The sequence below is a fragment of the Calidris pugnax genome, unplaced genomic scaffold (assembly GCF_001431845.1).
Source record: "Calidris pugnax isolate Ruff unplaced genomic scaffold, ASM143184v1 scaffold398, whole genome shotgun sequence".
Lineage (NCBI taxonomy): Eukaryota > Metazoa > Chordata > Aves > Charadriiformes > Scolopacidae > Calidris > Calidris pugnax.
In genome coordinates this window covers 907433-923392 of record NW_015091280.1, presented here as the reverse complement: position 1 = coordinate 923392, position 15960 = coordinate 907433, and the positions used below count along the sequence as shown (strand labels likewise).

The window sequence follows — 15960 nt, the reverse complement described above, 5'->3', positions numbered from 1 at the left end:
CAAGCACAGAGCACATCTAAAGGACGGATTTTGCCCCATCGCTCACTGAATCATGTTCAGTGTAAGAGGCTACACTTTGCCCATGCCGTGTTTGCTTTGCTGGCTGCATTAGCTCCATCTCAATAACTAGAGTGCATCCCTCTGCGTCTAGATATCTCTCGCTTTCCTGCTCCTCCCAGTCAACATGAACTCAGACGTCAAGGATACCCACATCCCATCAGTCATGAGAACAATGGACACAATTTCTGCTCCTCTAAGGATGAGCAGACACTGCCTATCACATGGGAAAGTGGGAGAGAAGTCATGTGCTATTGAAAATAACCCATGATCTCACCACTGTTAACTCTTCTGATCTTAGAAATAAGAGTCAGGTTTACAGGGTTATTTCCAAGGAGGTTCCAATTCCTGTGCTTAGAGCTGCCCCTATGGCACACGTGCTGTGTTCCATGTGAAGAGGCAGCACTGTTGCCTACTCTTGCCCTCTCTGCATCCCAGATGCATGTGGTTCTGTTGTGAACTTCTGTATCCAGACAAATAACTTTTGTCCCTGCACAACATCTAGATAGGAGAGCTTCCATAATCTGAAAACCAGGGAGATTTTGGCTCTTCCTTGTTCCCAGCTGAAAAAAAGAAGTCTGGAAACAGTCATACCTGCCATGATGGTGAGTATCAGCACTGCACAACTCAGCCCCTCTTCTAAGGCCTCTGTGATTCCTGGAGGGCACCTTTCAAAAGCCCAGGAGAGCCAGGAGCACGTGTCAAACTGAATTTCAATAGGTTTTGCATTACACAGGTACGTTTTGCCACCTTAAACCTGTCTTAATTTAGGCAATGAAATATTATTTCTATTGTAGGTTCAAATGAGACATTCAGCCATATTTATACAATTAGTTTTAGAAAATCTGAGTTCCACTTTTCAAACAGAGATTTAAAAAATAGTATATGAGGAGAAGAGGAGGAAGAAATTTTCACAACCCAGAGAGTTTAGCATGTACCATACATGTACCATACCATATCAATTGAAGTACCTATTAAATACTTTCAGCTACCTTTTTATGACAATGAGCCTATATTTATCAACATATTATTAACATATATTTAGTTACTAAACCTCCACACAAGCAAAGGTGCTGAGCCTGTTGCCATTAAGAGAGGGTACCAATGATTCCACACAAAACTGGATATCCTGGAGATTTGAAAAGAGAATGCTGGGGGTTCTGTGAATTTCCTAAGAATTGTGACATGAAGAAAGGACAACAAAAATACTTCTGAAAGAATACAACAAGCATTTTGCTTGGATACATGAAGGGGCTTAGGAGCAGAAGTACAAATGTATGACAACAAATCCATGCAAGACTAAGATGCGAAAGGCTAAAAGTGGGAGGGAGACCACTCTGAAGGAAGCTGTCACACTTCTTTCATGGCCTTCTCTCCAGTCAGCACACAGGAGAAAAGTTAGAAACAGGAATGCCAGGCAGCAGCGGTTCCATTTGTCAAGGGAGAGTATGGCCAGGTCTGGAGCATGGTAACCCAGTGGTGAGGACACAATCCTGACAGCATCACCACCAAGCATGCATTTTTATGAGCGCAACAAGCCCATCAACTCCCTCTTACTACCACCAAGAAGTGGAGTGCAAGCTTGTACTCATGTGACAGGGAGCTCCTGTGAAGCCCTGCAGATCCTTCCTCCACACAGTTGCTGTATTGCTGCAGAAATTTCCACTGGCCGTTATTTCACAGCACAGCAACAGAAGGGTAATTTGTCCACAGGGTCCAGGAGCAGGTGAAAAATGAAGCTGAGCTGACATGCTCTCAAATGGAAACTGGACTTTGGGCAGGCAGGAGGAGAGTGAGCAAGCAAGGCATTGCTAGGAAAACAAGAAGTGGAACTGATGTGAATCTGTGATTATTTTTTTTAAAAAAAGGATTATTAAGCACAGGTACAAAAAAGTGAAGCATCCTTTCCCTGGCTGGAATAAAACCAGAGAATGCATCTTCGTAATGTGTACATCTTGTATCCTTCTGTTGAAATGCAAGGAAATGGCAGAATACAGCCCGTCAGGTTCAGATTGATACCAAGGATTCTTCAGTGTTCCACAGACTTCTAAAATGTTGGAAATGACCAACAGAAGTCTTATGAGAATAACTGCAATTCTGAGATGAAACAAGATCAGACAGTAGAGCAGCTATGATGATAATCGATCCATATCTGATGCATGTGGTGAATACTACAGATCCAGAAACAGAAAATCATTATTAAAAGCAGTATTTTCTCTTATGCTCAGCTTAGCTACCTCAGCTAATTCTTTTGGTGGGGTTTCACTCTGAAGATACTTTTGCCCATAGGACGTGCGAACGTACAGGCCCAAACCAGGCCTGCATCAACACAGAGCCACAAAGTCTGAAGCAATTGTAGCCATTAGGAGTTAAACAGTAAAGTCTGCCATTTCCTGGGGCATTATCACATTAAATAACACTCAGAGCCAGCCTGAGCACCTCCTAATTCAGTCAGACGTGGATCTCTCCCTACTCAAATGGCCGACACAGACTTTGTGCACAGGTGATATTTCAGCAGGAAAGAGCAGGGGTAGGAATCAGCACTCTGCAGCTGAGAAACCTGTCTGCTGTGAAAGCTCTGCAGTCCTGTCTGGTGGCACAGGCTCCTGTTACTGCAGCTGGCTTCAAAAGAAGGTAACAAAGAAAAGATACAGGTTTATTCCAAAGATATGGACCCCACCTACCATGGCCTCTGCTCTTCCCCGAGTACAGACCACCTCTACTATGCAAGCACCTCTCTCATCTGTCTTAATCTTCTCCTCTTCTTCTTTTTATTTATATAGGTTATGCAGAATAGTTGCAAAGCATAACACAGAGGAAACAAAACAGAAATAGCTACTAAAAGCCAGGAGCGGCTGCTCAAAATGAAATGAAAATAAGGATATGAAAATACTGTGTGACAGGCAGGGGTCTTGAGCTGTAGGACATGATTCTTCTTTCGCTGGGAGGGTTTGCTCCACTGACTTGAGCTCAGTTACTCTAAATCAAGGGGCTCAAGGGCCTTGTGACAGCACACGGTATGTCTAGTCGGCTTTATAATGCTAAATTTCAATTTCATAACTTCACAAATGTGCAAAATGGATAAAGGAATTAACAGTGATGAGGAAATCTATTCTGTTTAGTTTTCTCTCAATCCCATGAGCACATTAACTCAGTTAATGCCACCAAGGAAATAGAGCCATTTAGTGAAACAAAGCAGTCGATTAGATTAAGCCGGCCCCACAGGACAGTAGCAGCGCCATAAACTGATGGGAAGGGCGCTCACACAGCCGTTACAATTGGTCACAAATTGAAATGTATTTCCATTAGAGAATGCCTATTCATCAAAATCTAAATCTTTTACAGAGATCGGCCGATTTTGAAGAAGTTGCTATACGATGCAGGCAATCTGCCAGCTTCTTACCTGGCAGCAGGCCAGGCAATCAGCCCCTGCCCTCCCGAGCTGCCCCACCACTGCCATGGTGAGGGCTGCCCTGGACTTACAAGTTCTCCATTTCTTTGCAGCTTGCCAGGCCAAGCAACGGGGAACCCGGCATGAAGTCAGGCAGCTCCCCGGCTGTGGGGTCCGGTATCCACTGCCCATCAGCATCCCGCCACGGGAGCCCACCTCAGCACTGGGGATTCTGCACCCTCCATCACTCAGGATGTCAGATCTTAAACCCCGCTGAAGAAGAAATGAAGACAACCCCAAAACCAAACAAAAATCAAGTCTATTTGGATTTTTCTTTCTCTGGCAATCTAATATCAGCAACAGCACAACTTGGAAATAAGTTACAGCCACCCTCTAAAAAATCTGACTTTGAGCAGAAGGCTGGGAATCATGGGCTGCCTGATTCTAGTGGCCAAATACATTAGACAGGATAGGATAAGAATGACTGGATGTAAGCTATGGAAGTTGATTAAACTAGATTATAATAAAAAGGAGAGATTCCAGCACTGGCCAAAATACCACTGTGCTGCGCAGACAAGTCTATGTTATGGAATAACATGTTTTCTGAGTTCCTGAAGTGTATTTGGGAACACCAGGGCTTCAAGCTCTACCTAATCCTCAACCGTAAATTCACCCATATACAAATGTCAGAAAAAAATAAATAGTGAATTTGGTGGGAGGGCAGTAAGACATTATGCATAAATTAAGAAAATCTTAGAGAGACCTTGGGCAACTTCTGTCTCTCCCTCCAGAAATGAAGATGAAATAAATAAATGAAGAAACAAACCTAAGAGAAAGAATAATACATATTTGCCTTATACTTACTGAAAAGTCATCGTCGGGGAATAATATCAGATCCTTAAACTGGTTATCCCCGATATTTTTTTCAATCTCTGTGATAACAGCTTCATAATCCAAAGGCTCCAAGAGTTTCGGTTTTTCCTGCTGTAGAAAAGAAGAAATGATCAGGTAATCTCTCTACACTCAGATTTGCCTTCACCGCCCTTCATGAACTGAGATGTGCTACATTTTTCCTTTTTTACACCAAACTGTGAACAAGTTCTTCTGCCCTCCCCATTCTTCACAGCTTGTTGCAGCTGAGCTCATGCGGGAACAGTGGAAGTGAGGAAGTTGGGCCAGTTGTAACAGTCACTCTCCATCTGACAACTCATGAGCAATCCGTCAGCTCACTACAGGGACCAAACCCACCACAATAACTTACCTGTCACCCTCAGGAACACTATCTTTCTTTCTCTGTTAATACACGTAGGCAAATAGACAGATGAACACAATTAGTAACCTACTAAGCGTAAGTAACCTACTAATCTTCACTATCTTTACACAGTCCCACCACTTGAACTGCTGGAAGCTTTTGAGTGCCACCACATTGTTTTACTTAGTTTATTCCAGGAGCTTAACCTTGAATTATTACCATCTGGTGCCCATCCCCATGGTTTCTCTTGTCAGGGACAACACATAACAGTAATAAATATAACTTTTTGAAAGCTCTTTCCCAAGGAAACTGGTTCATGAATGTTGCTGTGCAAGAGAAGAAATACTTGACATACCTAATTATGCTGTATCTTTAATTATCAACTCCCAGGAAACCACAAAAAGATCTGACTGGATGACTGAAATAAAAAGGGATTCTGACACAAAGATGCTGTGTTAGATTCCTTCCTAGATGAATCTGGACATGGACATGGGCCGTTGTCTGTCTTGCCTTAGAGTTATGAAAGGGAGACTGAATTAGAAGTAAAATTTCTCTTAGAAGTAAACCTTTTCTTTAACAGAAAAAAGAAACTTCTCTAGAGGAAGGCCACTGTAAAACACAGAAGGCCCAAATGGGAAGAAACAGATTTAAAGTTTAATTTAGATTCTGTGACAGAACTGCATAGCAGTGTGTGATGTTCAGGTAAGAAAAGACACCCTAGAAGGACACATGAGACTTCATATTAACCCAGTCACATTATCTTAGACTGTCCCAATCTGGTACCTATCCCTGGCCAGTACCAGTTGACACTTTAATATCTGTCCTGCTCAAGAAGTGCTCAGATTGAGTAGCAGCTGTACTGGAGTGAGGGTTCAGCCTGCTGTTTACCAACAGCAGTTCCCCACAGGAACATAAGAGGATCATCCAACCATCTCGGCATGCTCAGCTCGCTCTCGGTTCCTTTCAAGTTATGCTGAGTCACAGCAGTATCCTTTACCCATGAGTTTCAGACTCTCCTGCATTAAATCTACCATTGTTTCTATTTATTAAATATTCCCTTATAGAATAGACATAAGCTTCAAAGAGTTAAAACATGAAGAGAAAACACCAGTGCACACTGAGCGTACCAGCTCTGCTGTACCACTCCTTTTGGGAACGATGCCAAGGTCTGAACAAAGTTCACCCAGTCCAAGTTCAGCAAAAAGTAAACTTGTAGTAACGCAACTATTACCTTTGGTAGGAAACCTTATAGCAACCACTTACAAGAAAACTCAAAAGTAAAAGTGAAAAAAATACATGCGCTGACATTTATGAGGTACAAGTGTTTCATGCAGGCATTTTTCCCATGTAGCAGTTTCACTAAAATGTGTATATTTTCTGCAGAAAGTTTGTGACATTGACTCATTTTAGCATCAGGCTAATGGTTTTGCTACAATCTCAACTTTTAGTAAGTCAGACAACCACTGACACCATAAATGTGCATTCTTCAAAATCAGGGATATGTCAACACAATATTAATCTAGGTCAGATGCTTCTTGGAAAGGTCCATGAATATTAGCTTTCAAGAACCCATTAGCTCTCTTAAAAAACCATAAAGTAAGCAAATGACATAAATAGCCACCTTGATATTGAAGTCATAGACTAAGAGAGAGCTGGGGAATCCCACAAATCTTGGGACCTCTCTTGAAATACAGGGGAATCCCATAAAAACGTGTGGCATTTGCAGGTTCTCTATGCCAATGGAAACTACCCTTTTTGCTAGGGCTGGAGAACAAAAAGCTATTCCTTCTTCCCCCTGGAAATCCCTGTGAGGCTGGGCTGAGCAGAGCTACACCCCCTTCAAAATTACCATCACAAAAATGTTCAGCTGCAGCCAGAGGCAGGGTAAGCTATGTCACCCTGGCCTCTCTGTTCTCTTCAGAAACCAGCAGCACTCAGAAAGCCACTCCTGAGAGCTGCAGGGAGAAACACTCCAGGGGAAAATTTCTTGACAGCTGCAAGGTCCTTTACACGAGACAGGAATGCAACTCGGGAAAACTCAGAAGAACAGAGAAACATGGCCAGGGTATGAACACCCCTGGTCCCACAACACTAATTCTCTTGCTCCTGGTGCTGCAAAGTGCATGATCTGATGGAAAAATTTTAACACACGTTAACAGAGAAGTCTTACCAGCAAGTTTGCACATCTGAAATATAACTAAATGCAAGTAGATGTGACGTTATAAAAAAATTACTGCAAAACTTTTCAGTGAAGCACTTCAGTATTTATGGTGATGTTTTTCCACTGATGCAATGACAAATGCCATTCTTCCTTCTATGGCACTACAGCAAAATCCTGTATAAAATGAAATACTGTATATTACCCCAACTCCCATAAATCAGAGATGCAACTAATAGCCCATCCTCCTTAATACACCGACTGCAGAGATAATCCAGTCCAGTCCCTGCCAACATCAAGCATGACAGTGTAACAAACACGATGCCTCTCTTTATCAACTCTGCATGTTCTTACAAACCTTAAAACTATGCAATGTGGACACCGACTCCATCCTTCACAGAGCCAGTAGTTTGGATTTGGCAAAGATTAGCACTGCAATGCTTAGTACTGCATTTGTGATGGGAAGTGGCAGCTGGTTTAGCTAGCAGTTTATCTCCAGAAGGCATGGAATGACTGCTCAGTTTTCCCGACACAGGCAGACAGAAGCAGCGATGTTGGGATTAGCGAATTTCTCCCTGCGAGCACTAGCAGAGATTTGTAAATGAGTAGGGCTGATTTAAAGCTAATTTAATAACCATAGTGCTGCCTCTTCTCAATTTAACTTGTCTGTTCTTTTTGGAAACAGACCAACCTAGCAATCTGTGCCAAGATCGAATTATGCTGGCTTGGATTTTTATAATGCTTTTTATATTCTCTATCTCAAGTGAGTAATGAATTACATTTAGTTGTACTGAAATGGTTGTGAATACACCTAGTAAAAAGGCACTCTCTAACCCCTCACCTGCTAAGACAATCACAACAGTACCATTTATCTCACACCCTGACAGTGTTGTGGAGTGTAATTCTGCATGCTCTTGAGCCAACTTTTCCAAACTCTCTTTGAATAGCGAAGAGATCTTTAATGAGCACTGGAGCCAACAGAGGGATAATTACTACCTAATTTCACATGGGTGAAACAGCCCACATTCCACCAGTGACATACAGCTTGATGGCCATCATCTGGGATAATGACCAAAAATATCCACATAAATGATTTTACAGAAACCGATAGGGTACCTGGCTGGCCTCCAGCTGCACAGGCATTGCGCATTGATGCTAGCACCCATCTCCTCTTCATAAGTATAGGATAAAATGACTTGCATATCATCCTCCTGAAGCTGTATTTCTGTGAATACTCATTAAAGGAGGAAATGATGTAACTGAGACCAAGAGTCTCTGGATAGTCATCCCAAGCACTTCCCTATTCTAAAAATAAACTAGACCAAATGCTATGATTTTCTAATACTTTAATGGCATATTATTCCCAGACATAACCCTAAGCATCTAAAATCTACTGAATTTAATATAGATGTTTAAATTAATTTCTTCTCTCTCCCATGCTAGGAGGAAGAAAATTAAAGAAAGAGATACAGAGAAAGAATTTAAGCTGATGGACTTCAGTTACCTGGACTAAAATGTCTTCATGACAGGAGGATCCACTGCATGTGCATAAAAAGTCAAAAAGTATTGTGATGGCTAGATTGGCCAAGATTAAGCAGGACTCCAATTTTAGATTTCATCCAAGCTATGGCTTGTCTAAAATTACAATTCATTCTAGTATACATTTGAAATACTGAAATGGGCAGACTTACAAGAGAAAAGGCCACTTAATCAAACAGCAGCATCACCTTCCTTCATTTTTTATTGACTTTTCAGTGATACTATTAACCAAGCCCAATTCTACTAAAACAACAGCAAATTAAATTACATTCTGGGATGACATCAATGTGAAGTTCTTCTCACACTTCTTGTTCTTCCTTTCCTTTCCCCAGTTAAATACTGTCTCTGGCATAAGAGATGACTTTATTTTTTTTTTTTAATATAGTTACTATAGGTAGTTAATGTTATTCCACCAGGGTGGGACAATTTAAATATTTCTTGGCCAAGCCTGTCCAAACTGAAGTCCAAAACCAGTTGGGACACCAGTTGGGACTCCACAATTTTTGGAGGCGGTGTAGCATAAAGGCTGAATTTAACCCTGCCTTCAGACATGCCAGTGAAACAGAGCACCGAGCAGCTCCGAGGCATGCCAGTCATGGAGCTGAAGCTGAGGCTAGAAAACCATTTGCTTTTTATGGAGTCACCAAAACTTTTGCTTGTTTGTAGGACCAAAGCACGTCTCTATTCACCACAGCATTTTGATGCTGTGGGTGATTTCCATGGGAAAGGTACCTGCACTGGGCACACCATTTTCCCCCAGCAGCTGAGATGATGGGTGAGCAGCCAGATGACCCAAACTGCTCTGGGCGGCGAGTCCCACCCCACTGATTGTACCCCGTGAGCAGAGACAGGGTGGCCACGCAGGGATTACGGTGTCCCCAACACCTGCACGCAGCCCAGTGACAGGTCTCATCAACTCAAAATGCCCTCAGCCCACAGGCCTGCCCTCTCACCTCTCCCAGCACACCCCGCACTGTGTGATGGATTTTCTTTAAGGAAAATCATTTTTGCGTTTCAAGCACAGGGGAGGAAATTCGGGGTCTGCAAAAGGTATTTGGGGGAAGGACAGGGAAGCAAAGCCAGAACCAGCAGGTAGATGGTCTCTCCTTTTATTTTAGATCTTGCTGTTTTAGGATTGCTTGGCCTGGTATGCATGTATTTACAGTCAACAAACTCCCTGGCCACCTTACCAAGGCTACATTTGGCTAAGTGTTTATATACACAGTCAACAAATTTATTAAAATTAGTGGTACAAAGAAAATTTTCTCTGACACCCCCCTCCCTTCCACCCTAAAACACATGTACTTGTCAGGTCCAAAATGTTTAATTTGTCATGTCTTTCAGCAAACTGTGGAGAACTGCACTTGGAAAGAATCCAGGCCGTCTTTCAGGCCTGCACAGCCCAGCCCATACACTCCTCCGTGTCGGCGGCGAAGCCAACATGCCAATAAATTTCATTAAGGGGATTGCCAGTTCCCACAAGATTCTGGTACAGAGAAAACTGCAAAGAATTACAAAAAAGATTCAAGCCCCCAAATTCCTAGTGTTTCAGAAATTGATTTCCAAAATGCTGTAGTACCTATCAGCCTAAATAGCGCAAAAGCAGGGGATCCTGAGGAAGATCCTGCTGGGAATAAAGAAAGTGAAAAGTCATTTTCTTTCATTAAAGCCTCTTTTATTGAAAGAAAATTCTAATTGACACAAATAAGGGATTTGCTTGAATAAATGAGACTTATGCTGTACAAATACAGCTTGGATGGGATGAATCCTAATAGTTTACATTGGAAATTACCATTGTTTTGTGGATCAGAATCTATACGGATCTACTTTGCATATTTTCCAGCTTTAAAGGTTACCATAAGAGAATTCAGTGTGCTAAATATTTGAAAAATGGCAACGCCTTATCTGGACGAGCTAACAGATCATTTTCATTTTCAGTGATGGGCCAGCTGCAGCCACCAGCGGCTTCAGTGGCACACAGACACGGAACCTCTGCAGCAAGCCAACTGACGAGGGACCAGGGTTACAACTACCCAAACCACAGAGACCTGTTCTCAGGCAACTGGGAGTAACCCACTCTTTCTATTACCTTTTATTTCTCAAGTCAGAATTCATCGTTGCTTTCGTTATGAATTTTGAAAGCACCAGGCCTCGTAAAACTCTCTCACTCATGGTTAAAACGTGCAAAGCCACACAGGGCTGTTGGTTCAGCAAAGCACCCGTGCTGGGGGGAGAGAGGGGACGCTTCATGCTACGCTCGACTTAGTCGTAAGTGCTTCCTGAGTTCTGTTTCTCAACCATGATTACACACCCGGCATTGTAGCCTCCCTGAGTGCTTTCTGAACGTGGAAGGTACATGCATGGTCAAGTACACACGTGCACCTTCAATGACTAGCACTTGCCATTTTAGACATTAGATAAAACCACCAACATAGCCTGCAAAATTCAAGGTAGCAAGAAAACCACCTACTTGTCCTCTATGTTTATGCAGTAGATAGAAACCCTTTTTAGAAAGGAGATAAACACATTGCATTTAATCAGAAAATTACTAAAATCGGCATTATCACTCCACTGACAACAAGACCTCTATAGAAACTCCGAAGTTGTTACATTAAATTTCATGTTTTGGCTTTTCAAAATGTCAAAAAGGACAGCTTCTAAATAGTGAGTACTTCTGAAGCCTAGACTAAATATTTGCCCATGAGTCACTTCAGGGGAAGAACAAGAAAGTCTTGTAAAGTATTTTCAGGTGTTTTTTTAAAGTTTAATTTATACAGACCTCTAACCTGGCAACACTGAGCCACTTCACTCCCCTTACCTGACCTTAGCTGGAAAAAAAAAACACAAAAAAAGCACAGTTATAGCAACAAAAGGTTTTCTTTAAAGCTACCATGCTGAATCTATTCATAAAGAAAGCAAGCAAAAGCCAAAGATGCGATTCGATCATCTTCATAGATGATGTTCATGTTCATACCTGAACAGACAGGTAGGATGTGCTGGAAGGGGGTTGGGAAGAAGGGATGGGAGCTGTGGGGCCAGAGCTGGAGTGCTTTGCCTGCCCACTTGCCTCATTAACAATTACTTCACCCCAAGAAAGGAGAAGTGAATTGTCCTGCCCCAGGCACTGCCAAGGGCACGCTGATCTGATTCTGCTTCAGCTATTCTGTAAACACCTTTTGCTTCATGTTCGCTTTTTCCAGCACAGTCCCAGGCAAGCAGACTCATTGTCACCAACGGGAATGTCAACAAAACCATCCTGCAACCTGCACCTAGTAGATTTGACCAAAGCTTTTAAGCTTCCAGTACAAAAGTTTATGTAAACAGCACTTCTGATTCTGTCTGTGTATACAAACACACACACATATATAAATAACTTCACATATACACAGAGAGTCATTGTAGTCTAAGGAAAATCTACATTAAAAACAAACATGCTCCCAATTTTTGCCCTTAAGTGGCGCTCAGATGACCCTCATAGCAAAGGTAGAAACCCAGTTCTGGCACCTACAGCATTTATACAGCAATAATAGAACTGGTTGTATCAACAAGATCAGAGCAAACCAGTCTCCCTCATTTGTGCAACCTGGATGAACAAGGGAGATGGAGCGATCTACCCACACTCATCTGAGTACAGGTTCAGGGGAAGGATGGAAGGGAGGATATGGCAGGTGTTCCCAGCTCCTCCACCAGGCTCATCTAGCACAAACTTGCTGCTAGATCTGGGGCATATTTTATATAACACTGTGCAGAGAACAGAATTGTCTTTAAAAACATTTTTATTTACTTTGAAAATACAGATTTCTTTTTAGTAGACCTTGTTTTCAGAGTACACGGGAGACTTCTTTTAAGGACTGAAGGGAAAACTCTGATGTCTGTTCATTAGGTCATGCTCTGATGCTAAAGACTTTGATCACTATTGCAAGTCTGATGAAATTGCCACACAGCACATAAGCAAACTGCATTGACCATTTCCACTTAAACACTACAATTTAGATGTATGAAGCCTTAGACCTGTAGACTGAGCAAACAGCTTTTTTGAAATGGGCTCAACCACTTCAGGAGCCCCTGAAGCAAAAACAACTGACAAAAATGTTTGGTTAGCTCTAAATAAACTTTTCAAAAATACCATTTGACTTCTAGAGAGTACTTAGTAAGAAAGTCACTGTCCCGTAGGGCAATATGCTGTTCCGCTTCATTTTACTCAGTGAATATCTCCCTTCTTCTACCTACACTATGGTTACTTATCTCTTCATGAGTTAGATATTTTTTATGCTACATATCTGAGTAAATAATTGTAAGTATTTCCACAGAGGCTTTATCTTTAAAAAGTAGCATCATCTATACATGACCGTTATAAACTCAGCTCTCACAATGATAAAATTATAATCGTTTCCTTGACATCAACGACCCTCCCAATCAATTATCTAGCTATCAAGTCACTTACACACACACAACGTAAATGAGAGCAAACTCTGGTCAACCACACTGAGCTCAATCAAAAAGCTACAATCAATTAAAACTAATCAGATAATAATCAGTCTTACTAAAAAAAAAAAAAAAAAAAAAAAAAAAAAAAAAAAAAAAAAAAAAAAAAAAAAAAAAAAAAAAAAAAAAAAAAAAGAGGAGTTTCCAGTAAACAATAAATACAAGTCCATCTATGTAAAATACAGGTCTAAATGTAGTATAGTAAGAAATGTGCTCTTTGAATAAGGTCCCCATCTACAAAAGCCTCTGCAGCTGCAGCGGGTGCTAACACCTCTCTGAAATCTGGAGCATCGGAGGTGCGGAGGACTGATGCATGAAGGAGAGATTGGCTCCTGGTTGATGGCAAAAAGTGCCCGTAGGCCAAAGATTTAACATGCTCCAATTATGAAATATTGGGTAGAAAGACAAGGGTCACAAGCAGAAAAGTAAAGCCAAGTGTGACTGCGTTTCCTAAGGGCTAAACAAACTATTGAGAAATACGCTCGCAGAATAACATGGCACAGTGACCCCATCTTTGTCTGTCTTATGTCTGAAAAGAACAGAAATCAGAACAGATTCCTCTGAAACCCCGAGTAATACCACTGACATTAGAGCAGCCAGACTCTTCATGGCAAGTGCAGTAAGAACCACGAGCCTCTGATGAAAAAGGCACGCTATCTATTTCCAATTAAAGGCAACAGGCACACAGTCACAAGTGCTCTAAGTTTTTAGGTCAGAGTATGATACGTTTTATTGACTCTTAGAAATCGCAACAATTTAAAGTTTTTTTGGCACCACTAAACTCTCAGCTTCTATTATCTGATGATACAGACAAAACCAAACAAATATATTCTGCTTTGTCTGCAGACAGGCTACTGATTTATTGTTACTATTTGGGCTTTGTTTTATTTCCAGCCGTATTTTCCTGTAAGGCTTCAACCGCTTCTGGCAGGCACTATTCACGTACAGTCAGGATTTGTAGAATAGTAACAAAAATCCCTCCTAACCTGGATTTAAGGGGACAAGTCAAGCAGCAGTGCCTACCTCCTACCAAAGTCTTGTGAACTGCCAGGGTTAGATGCTTTCAGCAGCACCACCAGCATTCATTCTTAGGACCTAAAACCATGAAACTTAAACTTAGTATCTTTGACTGTATGCCAGTAGCTCAGGGCAGCCAGAACTACGCTGTAAAGTAGCCTTGTCAAAAAGATTCATTTCCATATAAAATATCTATCCAAAATGGCAGCTAGTCACAAGCAAAACCCCAAACACTCTAGTAGATGAACCATAGACCATCTTAACCTATTCGTGACCAAGTGTTACAAATCCAAAGTTATTTGCCTTCCTATTTAAAAACGTCAATAAGAATAATCTTCTTCAGTGTATTATCGCTGATTTGTTGCTGCACTGGACATGCAGAACAGCCTTGAAAGAGCCTCCAGCATGGACATACAAACACAGCTTGCAATTGGAGATACAAAACTACAGAAGAAAACCAAATACCTCTTGCCATAAAGAAAAAGATTCTTTGTCTCCAAATAATTCTTGGGGAAGCTGTTAAATATTTGACATCTAAAGTAACCTCTAAAGTTAAGAGAATACACTGAAAGCCAGTACTTGCCTGAGGCTTCTCAACAGAAGGCTCTAAGCATTTTACCTAAATTGCCTGCAGTTTTAATTTCATTCAGAAAATCGACAGCACAACACAGTTAACGTGAGCTGCCCAGTGTCACAGCAGAGTTACAGAAGGCAAAGTCCTGGCCCAAAGCCATCAATGGCAAAGCTGCCATCTACCTCACAGAGCAGAACCTCACTCCAGCTTTCAACTAAGGGCTCTGGAGCTTTCTCCCTTTGCTCCCAGCACTGCAGGAAGACAGTGGCTTTTTCCTCCTCTTCCTGGCCTTCAGAGGCACAAACTGCCCACAGTAGATCGTGAGATCTGAAATAGCATGGAGTAACTTTCTAGTCCAGAACCAGCATTATGGATTTTCATGGAGCTACCAAGCACATGCTACCAGGCACCAGAGAGACAACGCTGCTCTCAGGATGTGTCTGATCGACAGTGTGATGTTATCCAACAGCCCCTACTGCACTTGAGTTCTGTAAACTCCTGAACTCCCCAGGCTTCAGCCTCAGACTTCAATAATCGTTCTCCAATGTCCAGTTCCTCCTCACACAGATTGATGAGTCTCAGTCAATCCTACGTACACACCGAGGAATAAATCCTACTCTCTCCTACAGGTAGTGTCTTTGACCTGCAATTTCTTAGCAATTTTGTAGAAGAGATGGAAGAATGGTTGCATACTCACGCAGCTTAATCTGTGAATTTCTCCTCGATTCACTCGCCTAATGGTCTTTCTTTTCTTCCGCAGTTCACTGGCCTCTCTTCTGAATCTCCCGCGAAAGCTCATTGTATCCGTAGGAATTCAAGCAGCAAACAAATCTCCCTTTAAAAACTGTGCTCCTTTAACCTCTTTCCTTCAGCAGCTTCAGCATAACAACTGGAAGCTGCGTATGCAGTTCAAGGGGGAAGTATGTCTAAAACTTACATGCTGTATCCACAGTAACTGAACAGAAAGAAGAAGAAACCCAGCAATAACTCATTTCTTCCTGTGAATAATATTCTGCTATTAAGGCGAGAGTGTCTCATTAAACCATAAATACACCCAGCCCCCGCCTCTAATGCAAATCAAAATAGGAAGTTGTAGAAAAAACACTTGCAACTGAACATCTATCTTTGTCTCAAAAGCTATTACATCCTCTCTCCTCACCACCTTCCCCGACTCGAAAGCCGAAACAGCTGCACTCTTACTTCATGTGCACGTATGTCTGCACGCTGAGAAAAGGCATTCACAGAACAGAAACCTCCTACCGAGCCCCTCGGAAGCTGACTTCAATCACAGAGCACACAGCCACAGGTTCGTGCTCCTGGGGCCCAGAATCATCTCTGCTTTTGGACTAAGGTAACGGTTCCCCTTTCAAAGCGGTGTGAAACATCAGTAAGAGGAAGTACCCTACAAATTCCTAAATCTGCAGACAGTTATAAAAAGGGAAAAACAGGTAAATTTACATGCTAATATCCAAAATACATTTTTGGCT

General features: G+C 41.9%; 1 protein-coding gene across 9 annotated transcripts in view; it reads right to left on the bottom strand.

Moving 5' to 3' along the window:
• DOCK10 (dedicator of cytokinesis 10) overlaps positions 1 to 15960 on the bottom strand; it is a 130533-nt gene that overhangs the window by 93582 nt on the left and 20991 nt on the right. For 8 of the 9 annotated variants that reach the window (XM_014960680.1, XM_014960677.1, XM_014960682.1 and 5 more), the window contains exon 2: positions 4313 to 4432. In XM_014960680.1, the coding sequence (XP_014816166.1) occupies positions 4313 to 4432 (120 nt within the window). The remainder of the gene's footprint in view (positions 1 to 4312; positions 4433 to 15960) is intronic. The other variant, XM_014960679.1, reaches the window with a different exon arrangement.